The 19,223-nt window shown below is 42.7% G+C and overlaps 1 protein-coding gene and 1 long non-coding RNA gene across 5 annotated transcripts in view; both read left to right on the forward strand.

Annotated features, from left to right (window-relative positions):
* The window catches only part of DRD2 (dopamine receptor D2), a 74,235-nt gene that overhangs the window by 42,256 nt on the left and 12,756 nt on the right, over positions 1-19,223 (forward strand). For all 4 annotated transcript variants that reach the window (XM_083714079.1, XM_083714082.1, XM_083714080.1 and 1 more), the window contains exon 2: positions 17,393-17,691. In XM_083714079.1, the coding sequence (XP_083570205.1) occupies positions 17,419-17,691 (273 nt within the window). In that variant the 5' untranslated portion in view covers positions 17,393-17,418. The remainder of the gene's footprint in view (positions 1-17,392; positions 17,692-19,223) is intronic.
* Positions 14,591-19,223, forward strand: part of LOC310832429 — a 186,386-nt gene continuing 181,753 nt past the window's right edge. The window contains exon 1 of the long non-coding RNA XR_014558294.1: positions 14,591-14,824. This is a non-coding gene — a long non-coding RNA (uncharacterized lncRNA). The remainder of the gene's footprint in view (positions 14,825-19,223) is intronic.

The following is a 19,223-nucleotide window of genomic DNA, read 5'->3' on the forward strand; positions in this document are numbered from 1 at the left end:
CACCTCCAGCACTCTCATATGTTAACGTCACACACCGTGCTGGTTTAGTGCAGCACACGGGGACTCACCAAATGGGCAGCTTGGTTCAGGGGCGGTTCAGGGGCTGGTTAAACTGCCCCCGTAGGCCGCAGGTTGCTGACCCCTCATCTATACTGTCTTCCTCTTCCCTGGAAGGTTCAGGCTGGGAAGGTGGTCTCCACCATTCCTCCTCTGCCCAGTCCTTGACAGGATGCAAAGAGTCCTTTCCCCTTCCCATGGCTTCCAGCAACTGGTATTCAAGTGCATTACTGCCTCCAACCATGGAAGCAGGGCAGAGCCACTGTGGCTAGTAGCCATTGATATTGTCCTCCATGAATGTGTCCAAACCCTCTTTTAAAGCCCTTCCAAGCTGGTGGCCATCACTGCCTCCTGCTCACAATTTCATGCAACTTCAGATCTTTCTGGGGTCAGCACAGGATGATGTGTGGCTCTTTCTCGAATGCCTTCTCTGAGGGCAACAAGGGAACAGTCTTAAGTGCTGCTGCTTCGCTTAGCATCCTGATCCCCCTCTTCTCCCCTTTCCCGCCCCCTGCAAAGTGAATCATCGGAGCTAACATTTAATTAATTTGTGACACTTTGACAGTTTGCAAGGCGACATTAGTAGTTCTGTCAATCTGAATTGATAATACTGTCAAGCAGGGCCCTTTGGGAGTTATCAGCTCTTAAACTTATATGCCACACATTGCCAAGGTGTGCCACACATTTTGTTCTTTGACAGAATCAAGTACCACACAAAAGCACTCCAAAGGCCTCTCATTATTCACGGGAGAGTTTGATATTTGCAAATGTTTTGCTATCTTAGTAATTCTCTTCCCATCACCACCCTTAAAAGGTAAAAAAGTGTGCACACCTCAGCCTCATCCCCCCTCCTTTGTCTTTGAGAAAGAGAAATGAAATTAGATGTCCTCTTTCCTTAATCACTTGCCGATGCATTTAACAGGGATCATTCTGTCTTGCACCTAGTTGTGTCTGCAGGGATGTCTATCTTAAGCTTCCACTCTCAATCTGGGTAGACATATTCTGGTTCACACACGCACATGTTCACACATAGCTCAGTTTCTTCTCACTACTTGATAACCCAGTTGGATGTGTGAGCCAAAGTGTTGTGCTAAAAATGATATTGAGAGAATTACCTGTGCTATATCAACATGCATGGCACTTTGCAAAGTACGAGAGAACAGGTCGCTGTCCCAAAATGATTAGAATCTAAAATTCAGTGTAGGGAAGGTAACAGAGATGGGTAAACTCTGAATGCCAGCTGCCAGGGGGCAAAAGTGTGGAGTATGTTGTTGCAGTCATGCCCTGCTTATGAGTATCTGGTTGGTCATGGTGAAAACAAGATGCTGGACTAGATGAGTCTTTGGCCTGACTCAGCAAAGCTGTTGTTATGTTCTTCCAAAGGAAACATTTCCCCAGCTTTCAAGCCTAGTAGGAAATTATCGGTGTTTGCTTCATTCTTTAGAAACAACCCACATTAGTGTAAAGGGGATGAAATTGCTGAGAAAACCTGCTTGGAACTAAATTATTCAGCAACCCTAGCTATTCTCCTCAAATGATCACAAGTCCACTTTCTTTTTGTGTTGCTACTGGATTTTAAGAATGCATAAGAGATTCCCTCCAGCCTTGCAGGAGACTTGCGGTTGTTTTGCAAACCGAAAGTCCCCAATGTCTGTGTGGGATTGCTGAGTCCTGCTCTTGGAGTTTTGCTGCTTTTAAGGCCTGGTCAAGGTAGGGTGTCTACTTGCACAGCACCCAAAAAAAGAGGAGAAACATTGGCTTAAAATGTGAATAAGCAAATACAGATTGATAAAGGCAAATTTAGAAAGAGTTACTATAGTTTAAGACTGTGACCAGGTGCCCTGTATATTCTGATGTCCAGGTTGATGAGCAACTTAAACCCTTCACATGACACTTCAGTAGAGGACTATCCTCTGTAACACAGGCCACATGGCCATCCTAGGTAAGGGCATATCCTAAAACTCACACCAACATTCCTCAAAAGGGAAAGGTAAGGTTTTAAGGTGAGAGTAGGCAATGTGTTTTGTTGTAGGTTTATATTGTTCCTTAAATCATTAGTTGACACTGTGGTCAAAATTTCAGATTTCTTTGTCCATTAACTAGGAAATTCTACTTGGAGTCTTTTTGTTTACTTTGATTTTTCACGGGCATCAAATATGAACTCTCATAAACTGTTGATGGTCAAATTTTACATGACACTGAATATAAAGTTTTGTAGATAAATATTTACTTCTAGAGGTGTGTGCCAGCTCCAAGAGCCGCCTTATACCTGCACATTTTTTAAAAAAAATCTGATTTGATTCTGAGCCCCCCTGCCTGCTTTCATCTGTTGTTCTGTCCTGATCTGCTCCGTGTAAAATGAACTTTCTCAAAATACAAAAACAGCTATCACTTTTTTGACATTTGGCAGAAGTGGATAAACTTTGCAGCCATAAGAGCCCAGCCAGAGTGGATGAAGACTGCCAAATTGCAGACAACTCGATCCAGGGGCTTTTGGGTGGAAAGTAAAATGAATTTACTTTCCTCTATAACCCATATAAGGATGATATATTTATTATGCCACCTAAAACTCTGAACACAATATTAGGGTCTTATGGGGGGGGTTGTCCCTTGCTTGTTCTTACCTTCAAGTAACTAAGAGATGGCAGAGTGGTGTGTATTCTTACTTGCCTTTGAGTGTTTGTGTGTGTGTGTTTTAACTGTAGGTTATATAAAGCAATTTAGAGAATGCATAATTTACTATCTTAAAAGGCAGTTTCCTGGTCGATCCTTAGAAACCCTTCTGAGTATCTTCCTTGTGGGAGTCTAATATCTGAATGCTGTAATATCTCTCAGACCTGCTATGATTGTTAGCATACTGCTTCTGAAAATGGAGAGAGCTGCAGAGAAGTGTCATCACAAAAATGATTCCTGGACAATAGGAAAAGATCCTCTGCAAACTGGGATTAAATTGCCAAAGAGATGTGCAAAGCAGAACAATTTATTAATTCAAGGAGAGGTCAATGGTTATCTTGATAACTGAGAGAACCTCAAGGAGCTGGTTGTGTGTCACCATCTATTACTTATGCAGTATTTTGAAAAGGCCAATGGAATGACTTAACACTAAAGCAGGCATGTTGGAAACTGTTTCTAACAAGGATTTTGAGCACAGGGAGAATGTCCTGACCTCCCATCCTTTGTGGTCAGTTTCATTTGATGGAGAGACCTCTGGAGCCTCTCAACATCTTCCTCAAAATCAGAACAAACAGAGATCCGTTCCATGGAAAACACAATTACCAACTGAGGTACTCTCAATTATCAAGACAACCATTCAGCAGTAAACCAAGGATTTTCTGGAGGGGAAGCAGTGCAGCAAACTGAGGTGTGGAAAAGCCCTGAGTGGCCAAACAGTCTATGGAGAATGAGTTAATTATCAGCCCCTTTCCCTTGCTATTCCCGTCACTCCTAACACAATTCCCAACTCCACCCCTCCAGCAAGGCTGTGTTTCATTTCCCGCTTAAAAAAACCTTTGAGTAAAGGCCAAACAACCATGCCTCGTACCATTTAGCACTTCTTGAGAGCCTATAGTTCATCATTTGGGGGTTGAAATGCTTTGAACATTTTCTCTACCATTCAAAATTGAATGCCCCATGGAGGTGAGGCAGTTGTACTGCACATATTAAAAGCACAGTTGTTTTGGAGGAATGGAATGTGGTGGTCTTCTCAGGACACGAATCCTCTAGAAAGGGAATGTGCGTGACCCAAAAAATAAAACATGTTTACAAAGCATTTATAATCTGGTTTGTTCTCGTGGAATGATTACTCTGCATTCGTGAGCACCAGTTGGCCGTCTCCCTGCTTCACTGGTAAATTCGTTCTTCCCTCTAAGTGAATTTGTCATTTGGAGTGATTCAGCTGAAGTGTTTGGACAAACAAATCTCACACCACGAGCGGCAGGTTCCCTTTTGCTTTCCACTCTTTTGTCATTTTATGGTTCCTGTTGCTCGCTTTGTCATCAAATATGTTTTCTTCTCCCCAGCGTGAAACTTGTTAAACAGGGAATAATTTATTGCACATTGTGTGGTAGAAATTTTCATATGCCTAAAGCTGCTCTGAAACGTTTTTAGTTTTAAACTATCCATAACAATCCATCAGAAGGCGCCATTGTGTGCGTTGTGTCATGCACAGTGCAGAATTTCACAGCAAACCACAAAACATAGCCATTTCTTATTGGTTCCAGTTGAAAGGGTTGCTGGGAAATAGAACAATTATAGTCATACAAAGTGCCTCTTCTCCAGAATTTAATGCCTGCTGTAAGATGCTTCATTCCATGAACATTGATGGTTGGTTGTAACTACCTATTTAACACTTCTTACCTGCTTAGGGGAGAAAAAGAGCTACAATGCAGCCAAGCAAATGAGAAAGAAGTCTGGTGTTTTTGCAGGTCACTGGCACTCTCTCTCTCTCTCTCTCTCTCTCTCTCTCTCTCTCTCTCTCTCTCTCTGTGTGTGTGTGTGTGTTTATTTCTTACATGTTTATACCACCTCCCCCCCCTCAAGGATCTGCAACTAGTGTACATGGTTCTCCCCTCCCCATTTTCTCCCCACAACAAGCCGTGAGGTAGGTTAGGCCAAGAGGCAGTAACTGGCCCAAATGTCACCCAGTGAGCTTCATGGCTGAGTGAGGATTCAAACAAACCCTGATCTCCCAGGTCCTAGTCCAGTATTCTAACCATTACACCACACTGGCTTTCACAGAAAGAGCCTTGTGGGGTGGGGGCAGCTGGTGGCGGGGGGGGGGGGTGACAGTGTTCCAAGCTGTAATTATGGGGAAATGTCAATACTCTGTAGGCTACCAGTGGCCACCAGGTTGCCACTCTGCTGAACTTGTATGTTTGAAAAACACCAACTATTCAGGAGAGAACTTGCTTTGTAAAAAGGATGCCACTTAAACTTCCTACCACTCTGTGAAATGCAAGATTATCTTCCCATCCGTCCATCTATATTTCAGAGTGAGCTCATTTGCAAATTCTTTTGAAGAGGGCATTTGGCCACATGCAAAAGGAAAAAAGGTTTGAAGGAGTCTCAGATATTCATTTCTCAGCACAACAGTAGCCATATGTCTTCTTCCACCAGTAAATGTCCAACACATCCACCCAACATGCCTCTGGACACTAGTTGCTGGGTACCACAACTGGGAGGGGGCTACTACATTGAGACCCACCCCCTTGTAGGCTTTCCAGAGACATCTGGTTGGTCACAGGGGAAAGGAGAGGGTGCTGTTGAGAAGATGGGACTTTGATTTTATCCTGCAGGGCTGCTGTTATGTTCCAAAAAGTGCTCAGAGTAATGCTAAATCCATGGTGGGATGGGGAGAGGGTGGCTAGTTCAAATGAAATACATCTTTTTCATGTTTGCCTGCTGAGTTCTCAGCTGTAGAGTCACCAGAGCCAAGAAGTCATTCGTTACTGGGAAACAGAAAAACACAGGGTGAGACTTGGCAGCTCCGGGGGCTCAGCTTGGAGAGGCTTTCAGAATTGGTTTCTTCTGGATTTGCCTTGCTGAAGAACCCCAGATCCCACACATACTCTGCATCAGGTTGAGAAGGGCGGCTCAGATCAATCAAACTGTGTCAACAGTAATCAGTTGGAGGAAATCACATTTAGGAGAAAGTGTTTTTCTTCTTCTTTTTAAAACCTTCTTTTAATGGTACACATGAAGTTGTTGGTTAATTAAGCTGTCTAATTAGCCACTTCATGCACCACAGTTTGAATCAGAACTGGGGAGAGCACTTTAAACTGGGTGGAGATTATTGCAGATGTTAATATTGTGTAATAGAAGCATAAGAACTGAGTCCTTTTGAAAGGAATTGTTGTCCAGATCCAAAAAAGTATTATTTGAAGTTTTACTGGCAGAACTCTTCAAAACAAAACAGAAACCTCAAATGATACATCCAAAACAGTTATGCATCATCTTGTGTTGTCCAGAACAGGCTCAGCATCTTAGAAATAAAAGGTAACTCCAAAAATCAAAAACGGTGTTTCTCTCCCCCATTCCAGCCTGCCTTAGCCTGCTTTAAGGCTATGCAGCTTTGAGAGAGCCATTTATCACATCTGTTTGTTGCATTCAGATAAAGGCTTTCAGCCACCAGCCTTTCAAGATGGCGAATTTGCAACTCAAGACCTTGGGCACCTGATCTAAGGTTACAACACTCACATGTTAGCTAGCAGAAAACAAGAGTTGATTATCAGAGCTCACTTAGAAAACTACTGTGGAAAAACCCCAACATTAGCAATATGCATCCAGCCATTTTTCCATTTTAAACCTTCATGAAATACACATACATTTCCCATTTCTGTGTCAATTAAATTAATTATACTGAACCCAGAGATCTGATTCCTGGGTGCAGATGCAGCAGAACTGTGGTGAAAAACTGGGCTAGCAAGCACAGCCAAAATGGTGTCTTTGGAAAATGAGTCAAGGAGATCCAAGGATGAATAAGTCGGTCCCTAATGAAGGGTTTTTGTGATAGTTCTGCCACATGTCCAAATTACAGTGCCCCCGGCTCCATGTACAGAAGCCAACCAGACTGGCTGCTGGATCTTCCCTGAACATTGGTGGTGGTCCTCCACTGCAACAGAGGATAGCATGCTAGTTTAGAGGACAGTGTTCCTTTCTCCCCAGCTTCTGTTGCCTGAGCCTACTGGCTTACTCGAAGAACCATATGACTATTTCAGCACACATGCCTTAACCCTGTGCTGATCTAGCTCAGCCAAACTGTTGACACCTTTTATGTCACTTGAGTTATCTTCTTCCTTTCCCCACTTTCACTTCCAGCCTTGCCCCATTGTTGCCTCTTTATTTGCAGTGTTCCCTCTCCTTTCCCCCACCTACCGCCACTTCACCGTAAATAGTGATGGGTGCAAATTGCATAAAATAGCTAATCAGTCAATATTGTGTCTGGTATTCCCAGAGTGCTGTCATTCATCAATAATCTTAAACTGTGCATCTAAAGCAGATGTGGTTGGCACAACTTGTCTTTTAGCGCATTATCCTTCGCAAATCCAATTATTCCGGAGAAATCACCTTTTTAAAAAATAACAAACTCAAAGTTGAGTAGCATATCTTGTTCATGGTAAATACTTACCATACTTCATTTCACCCAGTAAATGTGGTGGCAAATTCAGATGTGAAAGGTCCCTGCATATATGTCATAGCCTCACCCTTTCTTAGATTATACAACCTTCTAAACAACCTTCCTGTTAACCACCCTGAGACCTGTGGGTACAGGGCGGTGGGGCATGGGTGGTGCTGTGGTCTAAACCACGGAGCTCTTGAGCTTGCTGATCAGAAGGTCAGCAGTTTGAATCCCTGAGACGGGGTGAGCTCCGTCCCTGAGACGGGGTGAGCTCCGTCAACCTACCAGTATGAAAGCACACCAGTGCAAGTAGATAAATAGGTACTGCTGTGGCAGGAAGATAAACAGTATTTCTGTGCACTCTGCTTTCCATCACGGTGTTCCGTTGTGCCAGAAGCAGTTTAGTCATGCTGGCCACATGACCCGGAAAGTTGTCTGTGGACAAATGCCGGCTCCCTCTGCCTGAAAGCGAGATGAGTGCCGCAACCCCATAGTCGCCTTTGACTGGACTTAACCATCCAGGGGTCCTTTACCTTATGTGGTGGTATACAAATTTTAACAACAACAACAAATTTACACAACAATCTTAAAATTATACAATAGTATTCAGGGATGCATTGCAACCATCAATGCAGATCTCCATGTGTTGCTGTTCACCTATATCTAATATTTTCTGTACATGTACATGGGCAAATGATTTGGAAAGCTCCAATATCTTCTTTCTGGATGACTTAAAGTGTGTTTCGCTTGAAGCTCCATTGTAGGTAGCAAAATTTGTGCACAGTTCCCTTGAAACTGAAGCCCCATTTCTTTTTCATGTTCCCAAATGCTTAGCTTCAGAACATACCATGGCTAAAAAGTTCCTCTTTCATGGCGATTAGGTAACTCTAGGATGCTGGAGACAGTGACCTTGCAGGCACCCTGCTGCAGAAATAGTAAGGGGTCTTTACGCCCATCCCACTCCCATGAGCCTGGACCACTAAACCATTGCCTATATGTGAAGGCACATTGCCTATATGTGAAGGCGGAGTCCCCAGATCCTGCGCGGTCCCCCCGTCATGCGGAATAACGACTCAAGACAATGTGCTATGGGATTAAATTGGCCACAACTTTATTAAATTTCAAATGTGGGTAGACCTTGGCTCAGGCATTGGGCGTTCTCCCTCCCCAGTCCCCAGCCAGGGACCTAGGGAGCATCAGGGTTATCCAGTGTGTGTGGGGGGGATGGGCCGGCTCTGGAGAACATATGTTCAAGCAGAGATAGCCACCCCTGTAACGCCGCCACCGCAGGGGAGAGCAATGACGACCTTCCGGCGTACGGTCAAAGCCTCCCTTCAGAAACCCCTTTAATGGGGAACCCTGGTATCGCCGCCGCAAAGAGGAAGATGGACAAAAGGATTCCGCCCAAGGCCTGATACCGCCAAAGTTGTGACGTTTTGCTACGGGAAAGGCGAAACCTGCCAATGCAGGGAAATTCCTTTCCGGCTCTTTAACAGCGACCTTAACATAGCAGCGCCCGCATACCTGTGAAGAAAAGTTAACCTGCAAAACCTGTGAGGAAAATTAACCTGCAACATAAGACATTGACTGAGTGTGGGTAGGGTGGGAGAAGCTCTGGAGCCAAGTGAGAATTCCCAGGTAAGATCCTCCCTCTATTGTGTGGGCAGGTAATCCCTCCCCTACCTGGCCTGGTCTCCTTGGCAACGCTTCCCCCAGGTGGGATTGGACAACTGACTGAGGTAGGCGGAGACCTCCAGGTATCCCACCTGAGGGAAGGCAAAGCCTAGCCTATGCTGTTGGGGCCGCTCCAGATCTAGGGGCTGCATGCGTCCACGCAAAGGGCGCCCCCCGTTTTAAGCGGGGAGCGGTCATTCTTGCTTTTCCATTTAACTACAATTTTGGGACTCTTTTTGAAGTGGCTCTCTTTCTTATCGCAAACAGAAACTGCAGGCTGAAAGTACAAACAGCCATATTTTTTACTGAGCCTCCCTTACTAATGCGACATTATTGGGGTTTAGTCTGCTTTCCCCTCTATAAAAGGCACAGCACTCCCTCCTGATTATTTCAGTTGACCTTTTCTGCACCTTTCTCCAGTTCTTCAATATCCTCTTTGAAAGTATTCCAAATGTGGCTGAACCAGAGATTTGCAAAAGGGCATTACGATATTGGCACTTAGATTTCCCATCACTTCCCTAATAACCCTTAGCATGGAATTTGCCTTTTTCGCCACAGCTGCACACTCAATCAAAGTCAGGATAACGTTTCTCAAATGTTTCTCAAAATCCTCCATCAAAAGCCGTGGAATTGTAAATCTCCAGTCTCTTGTCATTATGTGCTTTTCTGCAGCGCAGTGTTTTGAAAAACGTGCCTTTTTCAATTATGTTGTACAATTATATGCAGCCTTCGACAATGAGCACCATAGCCATATCCAATTAGCATAAACCTTTGCAAAATCATTTTGTTTACTGAAGTGTTCTAATCAGTGTTTAATCTTTCCTTGAGCCGACCTAGATAAAGGCATAATCAAACAGAAATGGCAATAAAAAGTGATGCAGTTACAGAAGCTTTTGAAGCTGCCGGGGACGGGGGGGGGGGGGGCGGGGAGACAACCACTTTGGCAGCATTTTCGTTGCATAACTAAAACAGATCTCTAGGGGAAAATAATTAATACTCTTCTACCCCTGCCAAAGTGTGTTCGGAACTGTCGGGAGCCATATTTTAATTAAACAGCAAACCATAAACTGTACCATAAATACCACCATTTACAGAGCAATTTAAACTTATGGAGCAGCACTTCAATTTTTAATGTGCATTCTGCCCCTCTCCCCCCCCCCCCCATGACTGCTCAATAAGGCATGTTGGTTTTACATATAATCTAAGGGCCTCATAATCTAAGGGGGCCTTGGCATCTTGCCAATTTTTCTTTTTCAAACACCAGGCAGATTTTACTCTCTAGCCCAGAGGTGCCAACTTCTGAAGGAGAATGAGGGTGTCAGTGTCACACGGTGTGTGACATCAGGATGTCAGAGGAGCAGGGGTGTAGCCAAACATGGCGGCAGCTTCTCCTCCTCCTGTTGCCACTACCACCAGAACATGGGGGGGGTGATTCCCTCCACAATATTGGGTCCCCCCCAAAATGGGCTTGGTCCCTGGGAAATGGCATCCCCGATCTAGACCCAGTTGCTTATTAGCAATACACATGTGGCATGTGAATCTATGACTGTTTAACAGTCCCACAAGTGCATACTAACAGTTTAGCAAAATGCATGGAGGTTTTATTCAGAATCAAATTATAAAGTCAGCTATGAAGCAATGCAAGTGTTCATATCACTGTCTTATCATTTTGAGAACAAGTGAGGATTCTTTTATATCCTTGGGAGTCACAGCCATATTTAATTTTGACTTGTTGTGGAAATGATAATGAGTAAGCAATATGAAAGCGGTGCTAGTAAACAAGAGACAAAAAGAACAGAAGGAAATACACAAACCTTTAAAGTCAATCATGTCATATGGCTTTGTACAGTGGACAGAAACAGCCTTACATAATCCCTCAGATGCAGAATGTTCTTGTTTACAAGCAAAAGACAATCAAGTAGATTATACTGAGCAGTCTGAACAGAATGAAGAACCAGTTAATATACAGAACACAGCCTCTCAAGAACTTCAAGAACTTTTGTGAGTAAATACCAGTACAAGTACAGAGATTTCTGAAGAAAGTGACAATGAAATGGCTAACCAAAGAATTAACAAAAGGCACTAAAGGAACATGCTAGGGGATGGTGGCACCAAAAGAAGCAATTCAAGCTCTTTGCTGCCTTAAAGAATTGGAAAAGAAAGTAAATTATCTAGTGGAAACTCAGCATTGCACACACAAGAATACCAGCTGTTCATGCTACTAGTGATTTCAGAGACAATAATGATGTAGGCTTATGGACCACACTGAATAACAAGGAAATATTCTGCATTAAGAAAGGTCCATCAGAATGGCTGCCATATTGAGCACATCCAACAGGCAGGTTATTTTAGTTTATCAGTGAATTCAACCACTGATGTTTCCCATGCTGGCCAATTAACTATCATGGATGTTCTCAAAACCAACCTAAACAGAAGAGCAACAGTGTATGGGAATATAGCTGGGAATTTTTTCATTTTTGGTGAATCTGCGAGCGACCAAGGAACAGATTCACAATGACATTGAGTTCTTGAGTATCCAAAAGATGTTAACCTTAGTCTAGTCAATGAACTCTTCCATCTCCATCTGTACATAAAACAAGCTCACCCTGAAAAAGACAAATTCAGCCATATTCCAGGAGAAAATTCAGACAGCTTTTTCAAATGGGGAAATGATGTTCAGATTGTTTCTGTGTTTAATGGTTACAAACTGTACTGGCAAAAGATCATTTTCTAGACTAAAAAGGATAAAAAATGATCTACGGTCAACAATGCTCCAAGATTGGTTGTCTGATCTAAGCATTCTCTTACTGATTATATTAATATAATTGATAAGTTTGCATTGAAAAGAGCTCAAAAGAATCTGTTCTGACTTTGTATACAGTGTAAATTTCCCCTACTTGCTATGATTCCCCTACAAATATTACATGTGAATATCTTCATTAATTTCAAACTTTTGTAAACTTATAAAAGATTGTTTAGAAATTTATAATCCTTTTATCAGTGCTAAAATTTCAGCAATGTTCTACTTTCATTGAGTATATAAAGAAGAGAATAAAGTTTTGCTTCTCATTATCAGATACTATTAGGTTTGGGCCTCCTAAGGTCTTTTAGCTCAGGGCTTCCAGTTGCTTTAATCCAGGCATGAAAGCATGTTGCTATTCTTCCCATTTTACAGGTAGAAAACCAAGGCTGAAAGGTAGTGACAGGCTTCACCTATGACAAGCATGTTTGGCATTCTTTTTTATTTTTATTTTTTATTCAAAATTATAACAAGACATATTATCCAAAAACATATCATCCTTGTTTCCCCCCAATTTTTCCTTCCTTGCCCCCTCCCAAACAAAAACCCACCCATCCCCACCCCACCCCCCGACTTCACTCAGTTCCAGTCTTTGGTTTCTCTGAGAATGCTGTTTTCTGCATGTTACAAAGTTGTATAGATCCTCAAACTATTTAGCTGATTATTATCAATAAAAAGTTTGTGAATGTTTATTCAAAACCTGCCAAGGAGTCCAGATCGCTTTGTTGCATCTTCAGATACTTTGTAAAGGGTTCCCATTCATCCTTCAAGTCACAGTTATCCTTGTCCCATAGCTTATATGTCAGTTTTGCCAGTTATGCATAGTCCATCAATTTTTCTTGCCATGATTCTTTAGTTGGGGTTTCTTCAGTCTTCCATCCTTGTGCTACCAGAACTCTCACGGCCGTTTTCACATACATGAAGATGTTTTTCAAGTTTTTTGGCAGGTCTTTCCCTATAATCCCCAACAAAAATGCCTCGGGTTTTTAAACAAATGTTAAATGGAACACTTTCTTCAATTCGTTGTATATCATTTACCAAATTTTTAAAATTACCTTACAATCCCACCACATAAGATAAAATGCCCCATCCTTTTCCTTACACTTCCAGCATATATTTGAACTAGTTTTGTACATTTTCCCTAACTGCACTGGTGTTGTGTGCCATCTGTACATCATCTTCATGTAATTCTCCTTCAATAGGGAACAATCTGTAAATTTTAAGTCAGTTTTCCATATTTTTTCCCAATCATCCATCATAATGTTGTGACCTACATCTTCTGCCCATTTAATCATATGTTTGGCATTCTTAGAGTCTTCCTAAGAGACATGCCTGTTGGCAATTCTCCTCTCAAGAAGAGTGCCCTTGTAATGCAGAACCAGGAAGGTACACTCAAGGCTTTTGAGAAATCAATTAAGATTTCTGTTACCTCCATCTTCAAACCCTACTCAACACCTAGTTTTAAGGGGAAACCACCAGGCCTCCCTCATTTGGCCCATGGGGCCATTTGGGCCAACCCTCTCCCACCTGACACCATATATGACCTGGCTCAGCCAAAAGAGGCTTGCTTCACAAGCTCCATCCATTAGCTGCTTGTCAGGTCTTGCAGAGCTCTTTGAAAGGCACTTTGTGGGCTGTGCATTTGTGGGTCTGAGTTGAGATGTGAGTGGTCCATGGGGGAGGTCCATGATCTGTCCCACCAACCAGATCCAATTTCCTACCCCTGTACGAGAGCCAGGGTAGTGTAGTAGTCAAGAGCGATAGACTCGTAATCTGGGGAACTGGGTTTGCGTCTCTGCTCCTCCAAATGCAGCTGCTGGGTGAACTTGGGCTAGTCACACTTCTCTGAAGTCTCTCAGCCCCACTCACCTCACAGAGTGTTTGTTGTGGGGGAAGAAGGGAAAAGGAGATTGTTAGCTGCTTTGAGACTCCTTAGGGTAGTGATAAAGCAGGATATCAAATCCAAACTCCTCCTACTCCTACTCTTCTTCTTCTTCTTCTTCTTCTTCTTCTTCTTCTTCTTCTTCTTCAGTGCTGGGAAGAGGCTGGTAGACAAATCCCTCCCTTAAGCTGCTGAGCATTGAGATTCATTCTGTGACCACTGTGGTTCCTCAGTCAAGAGCATCCCATACTCAGAAATTCCAGGTCCCCATTCCTTTCCCAGGGAAAACCTGCTCTTTAACTCTAAATCAGAGCAAACGTCAACCTGACGAAAACCCAAATTGCTGTTTGCTCTGATTGAGCACTGAAGAGAGGTTTTTCCTAGGGGGAAGCAGCAGGACAAGAGGACGTATGGATAAACCCTAACACTCAAAATGTGTGCCTTTTCATATAGATCTTCCCTCCGCCCCCTACAGTTTTCTTTAACCCAAGGGCAGCACTCCCTTGTGGACAACCTTCTGAGAATTGCATGCCACTGATAGTGAGTGAGACCAGAGATGAAAGTGAGGAGGCCAGAGGCAAAAGTTGGGGAAGCAATGGATTTGTTCAGTGGGCTACATTTCAGGCTTACAAAGCCAGGGGTTTCTACAACTCCCTCGCCATCTTTCCATCCAGGCAAAATAAAAATAATTCAAGGACATGCTTCAGCCATGCAAGAGCATGCACAGAGGGTGTGGAGTTGGGTCTGGGAGACTCATGAGGGTCAGGACTACAGGTTCTCCACCTTTGGGAGCAATTCCAGGACCCAATACCCCAGTAGTTTTTTTAACTCTCTGTGTGAAGTTATCTGACAGAAGTTCACAAAACCGGGAGAAGTGCGTTAGTGGTCTTGCCTCCCAAGGGGATGCCCTACCTTGCTTCTCTCCAGCCCACAGGTGGAAGAAAATTTCACCAAGAGTAGACTATAATTTGCCAAAAGGACATCTCAGAGGGGAGGGGAAAGGAACAGCAAGGAAGGAGCTTTAAAGCATTGTATACCGTATATTTCGCTCTATAAGACACACCAGACCACAAGACGCACCTAGTTTTTGGAGGAGGAAAACAAGAAAAAAAATATTCTGAATCTCAGAAGCCAGAACAGCAAGAGGGATCGCTGCGCAGTGAAAGCAGCAATCCCTCCTGCTGTTCTGGCTTCTGGGATAGCTGTGCAGCCTGCATTCGCTCCATAAGACGCACACACATTTCCCCTTACTTTTTAGGAGGGAAAAAGTGAGTCTTATAGAGCAAAAAATACGGTACTTGGCCAAGAAGATGGCTTAGCTCATCAAGTGCAATATAGAGGGGGATTATAGTCTTGTATCCAACTTCCTCTTCAATTAATATGGTTAACCTTCTTGTTTTATCTCCCACCGAGATACGTCAAGGGGAGGCCATTGAGTCAAGGGGAGGCCGCTAGGAAGGAATACTAAACATCTCAGACCAGCCAGCCTTTCAGTTCAAGAAGTGAAACTTGAATAAGCTATAGATGGATCATTTGGAGGGGCGTTCCCTCCCCCCTGCGCATACTGAGCAATATGCAAAGTTTAAAGTTCTAAAAGTCCCTTTATCCCAGGTGTCGAACTAACCTCAAAGACAGATTTAGGGGAGCACAACTAGTTTGGTTGTACTGGTCGTGAAGCCTCAGGGGTGCTGCAGAGGGCACAGCAACTAGGATGTAGAATGGATGTTGAAATTTTTTAATAAAAAGTTTTTATTTGTACTTTTCAAATGTATACATTCCATTAACTTTACTATCATTTTAACATTTCAAAGTTTGACTTCCTTCCCCCTCTTTCTGCGGTTCCTTAAATTTATTTTAAAATATCTTCTGCATATCCAAATTCATTTAATTTGCTCCTTTAATTGTCTGCTTTAAATATAAACTCTTATGAAACTGCGGGTTATTACAATAATCCTGCCAATGTTCTTACCTGTTTGCAATTTATTTGTAAATATTCAATAAACAATATCTATTCTTTAATTTTTTTAAAAAATGTTATCTTGATTTCTTACTCTTCTGGTAAGTTTCGCCATTTCTGCATATTCCGTAAGTTTTTGTATCCATTCTTCTTTTGCTGGGACCTGCTTCTTTCCATTTTCGGGCGAGTAGCATTCTTAGTAGCAATGTAGGTAGTTTGATCCCTATAATACCCAAAAGAAAAGCTTCTGTTGTTTTTTTACAAACGTTATTTTGAACATCCTTTTCAATTCATTGTATATCATTTCCCAGTAAGCTTTAACCTGACCAGAATGATAAATATGATAAAATATGATAAAAATAACCTTCTTTCTCTTTACATTTCCAACACTTGTTTGATTTAGATTCATACATTTTTGTCAGTTTACTTGGTGTTAGATATCAACGATATATCATTTTCATATAATTTTCTCTTAAACCATAACATGCTGTAAATTTTATATCCATTGAGCCATTGAAATTTGAGACGACAAGATCCACTGCTGTTATTAGGAATAGTTGAATGGATATCGAAAACGTATTGAATTGTACCAGCTCCTGAGTTGACAAATTTCTCCTGGGTCTGTGTGTGTGTGTCAGGGAGCTGGGGAAGGAGTTGTTCCCTCTAGATCTAAGTGTTCCACTGTTTCTCCCCCAACACACCCCCAATATACCCAGTTGCTAGAGAACACAAGTGCAAAGAGTTGTTGTTTTCATTGGGGCATGTAGTTGGGCACTGTGAGAACAGGATGTTGGACTGCATGTGCCATTGAGCTGATGCAGAAGGCTGTTCTTAAATTCCTGGAATTTATTTTTATTTTTTAAAAAAATATATTTTTATTGATTTGATAAGAAGTGCAAATATAACAAAATGAAAGAAAGCAAAGAATCAAAATGTAAACCACAAAGCCTTGCAGTCTGGAAGGACAGGAGGTACAGCACATCTCCAAAGGAATAATAAAGTATTGACTCATACAAGGATTCCCTTTACAAATATCAAAGGTAGGTAAAAATGAAAGTAGTCTCCACCTGTAAGCTCCATCGTTATTGACAATAAAAGCTCTATAAAGTCTTAGATGAGCCAGGCGTTTGCACAGACTTGTAATGCTGGGCAACTGTGTGCCACAATATCCATCCGATAAATAAAAATCATCTTGTATAGCAAAAAATATATATTGTATAGCAAAAAAGAAAATGGGTCATTTGAGCTTAGCCCTTAAAATACACTCAGTTTATAAGAGATCTTTTCAAGGAGGGCAATTTTTGAAAGCCCTATTCTACTTTGTTAAATACAGATTTTTTATTTTTATTTTCTGTCGCGGTGTTTCTGTTTTAAGCTTTCTATGCAGACTTATTGCAAGGTGTCAACGTATCATCAGACAGGAAGGTTCTAAAAATCCTAAGAATGAATGGATAAAATCATATTAGGCATCCTAGGCAGATACATACATATGTACCAAGGGAAGGGAGGCATGGCAAAGTGAGATCAAAAGACTGTGCAGTGTACAGACAGTAGCAGGAATCTCCCGTTGCTTTGCAGAGCAGAAATGAATATAAGATCCAGTTAGAATGGGCAGCCCATTCCCAACCAGCCATTGGTGATAAATTAGCATAGCATGATTGAAAATGATAAACCCCTAAAGTAGGGCAATTGTTTGTTTGTAGTGAGACAATCACCCCCCAGTTTATGTTGGCTTCTGCCTGCATCTTATTAAATTTCAGTTCAGCATCAGTTTCACGCTGGAGCCTCTCCCTGAAACATTGTTGTTCAAATATGGTGGCCTTAAGATCTGTGACTAAATGTTCCTCACTGCTGGTTACCAGCTAATGACCAACTCTTTTGTCTTCCCCTTTTGTGGTGAGGCAGATCCCCAAACCAGCTGCTTCTTCCTCATGGATTTCCAGAACATGTCCTCGTATGATGACAGCTACGATAACCAAACCCTCAATGGGTCCAGCCCAGGACAGGAGCCCTCTCAGTATAATTTCTATGCCATGCTCCTCACTCTCCTCATCTTCGTCATCGTCTTTGGAAATGTGCTGGTGTGCATGGCTGTGTCGAGGGAGAAGGCTCTTCAGACGACCACCAACTACCTGATTGTCAGCCTCGCTGTGGCAGACCTGCTTGTGGCTACTTTGGTGATGCCATGGGGGGTCTACTTGGAGGTAGGCAGACTCTAGGAATAGTCTATTGCAACTTGCCCTGGTTAAGAAGCCTTGAAGCTCATCCATTTAGGGTCAGAAGAAATGACCCAAACACTTGGGAAGTGTTCAGATGTGGGGAATATTGTGTTCATTTTTCTGATTCTAATGCTACTGCTTCTGTCCCATTTTCAGATGTTCCTTTCACACAGCAGTACCTGTTGAATTATGGAACTGCAGCTTTTTGATCGATATACTGTCATCCCACAATGAATTCCATTCACACCAGTGGGCACGGTATAACATAACAGCAAATGTTATTAGACAGTGTCGCTGCTCCCCCACACTTTCCACACATGCATGCTTCTGTTTCACTATGTTTCCCCCGTGAAAATGGCAGGAAATGACTGTATGGCGGTATAACACCCTAAATTTTGTAATTTTACTTCCATAATATTCTGGGTCAATGGGGTTGCAAACAGATTGTTTTGGAACCCATTACCACAGAAGGGAGCACTAAACTCCCATTAGATTCTGCTAGAAGTGGGTTTTATGTCATGCAAAAGCTCGAATATAATATTAAAATTAACAGAGCGAAATTGAATTAACTACCTAAGAAAGGGAGGGGGTAGGAACTTTTTCCACCTGCTTTTCACAGTGGACCATTCCAACCTGACACTCCCAGACTTGACTGAAAATCAGAACCCAATCAGATTATGCACTTTTCTTGCTTTTGTGATGCTGTTTCAGTGCAGAAAATGTACGCATCTTATGTAAAAGATCCATGCAAAATGTGTATTTTATAGGCAAATGCATTGAAATTAATTGGAAAGAAAGACCAGACAGTGAGGCCTATAAGGTTGCATTTGGCTCCTGGGCTGTAATGACATGTATATCCCGGAGCAGGAATTTTGGCTCAGGGCATTGCAGTCTTTAATGCATGCAGTGTTCAAAGGGCCAGCTGTGGTACTGTACAGATTTCACTTTAAAAATCCTTCCTTCCATGTCTTACACCCTGCTAAACTCCCACCCGCCCAAGAACATTGCACAAGATTTTAGCACTCCCGCTTACTTAACACTTCAACTTAAAGACTGCCAAGCTGAGGAAAGACCCGTCCATTTCAAACATGCCCCCCCTTCCTGTTACTCTTCCACCTCATTAGGATGTTGATCTGTCTGTGGGGTTCCTGTGGGCAGTGGCGTAGCGTGGGGGGTGCAGGGGGGCCGGCCACACCGGGCGCAATATCTGGGGGTTAGGGGGCGCAAATCCACGGGTATGGGGGCGCAAATCCACGGGTTAGGGGGTGCAAATTACTTGCCTTGCCCCGGGTGCTGACAACCCACGCTATGCCACTGCCTGTGGGGAGTAACTAGGCAAGCCCTTGAGTTAGTTAAATCCTGGTTGGCTCAAAAAGCAGGGGGCCCAATATTCTAGCAAGCACCATCAAGTCTTCCAGGAAATCTACCTTAGTAGCTGTTATTTTGCACACTCATTTCCCCAGTGGATGAACGGATGAATGAAATCTTTATTGCCAAAAGCTATAAGCCAGGCACCC

Source organism: Podarcis gaigeae, assembly GCF_964106915.1.
Source record: "Podarcis gaigeae genome assembly, chromosome: 15".
Classification (NCBI taxonomy): Eukaryota; Metazoa; Chordata; class Lepidosauria; order Squamata; family Lacertidae; genus Podarcis; species Podarcis gaigeae.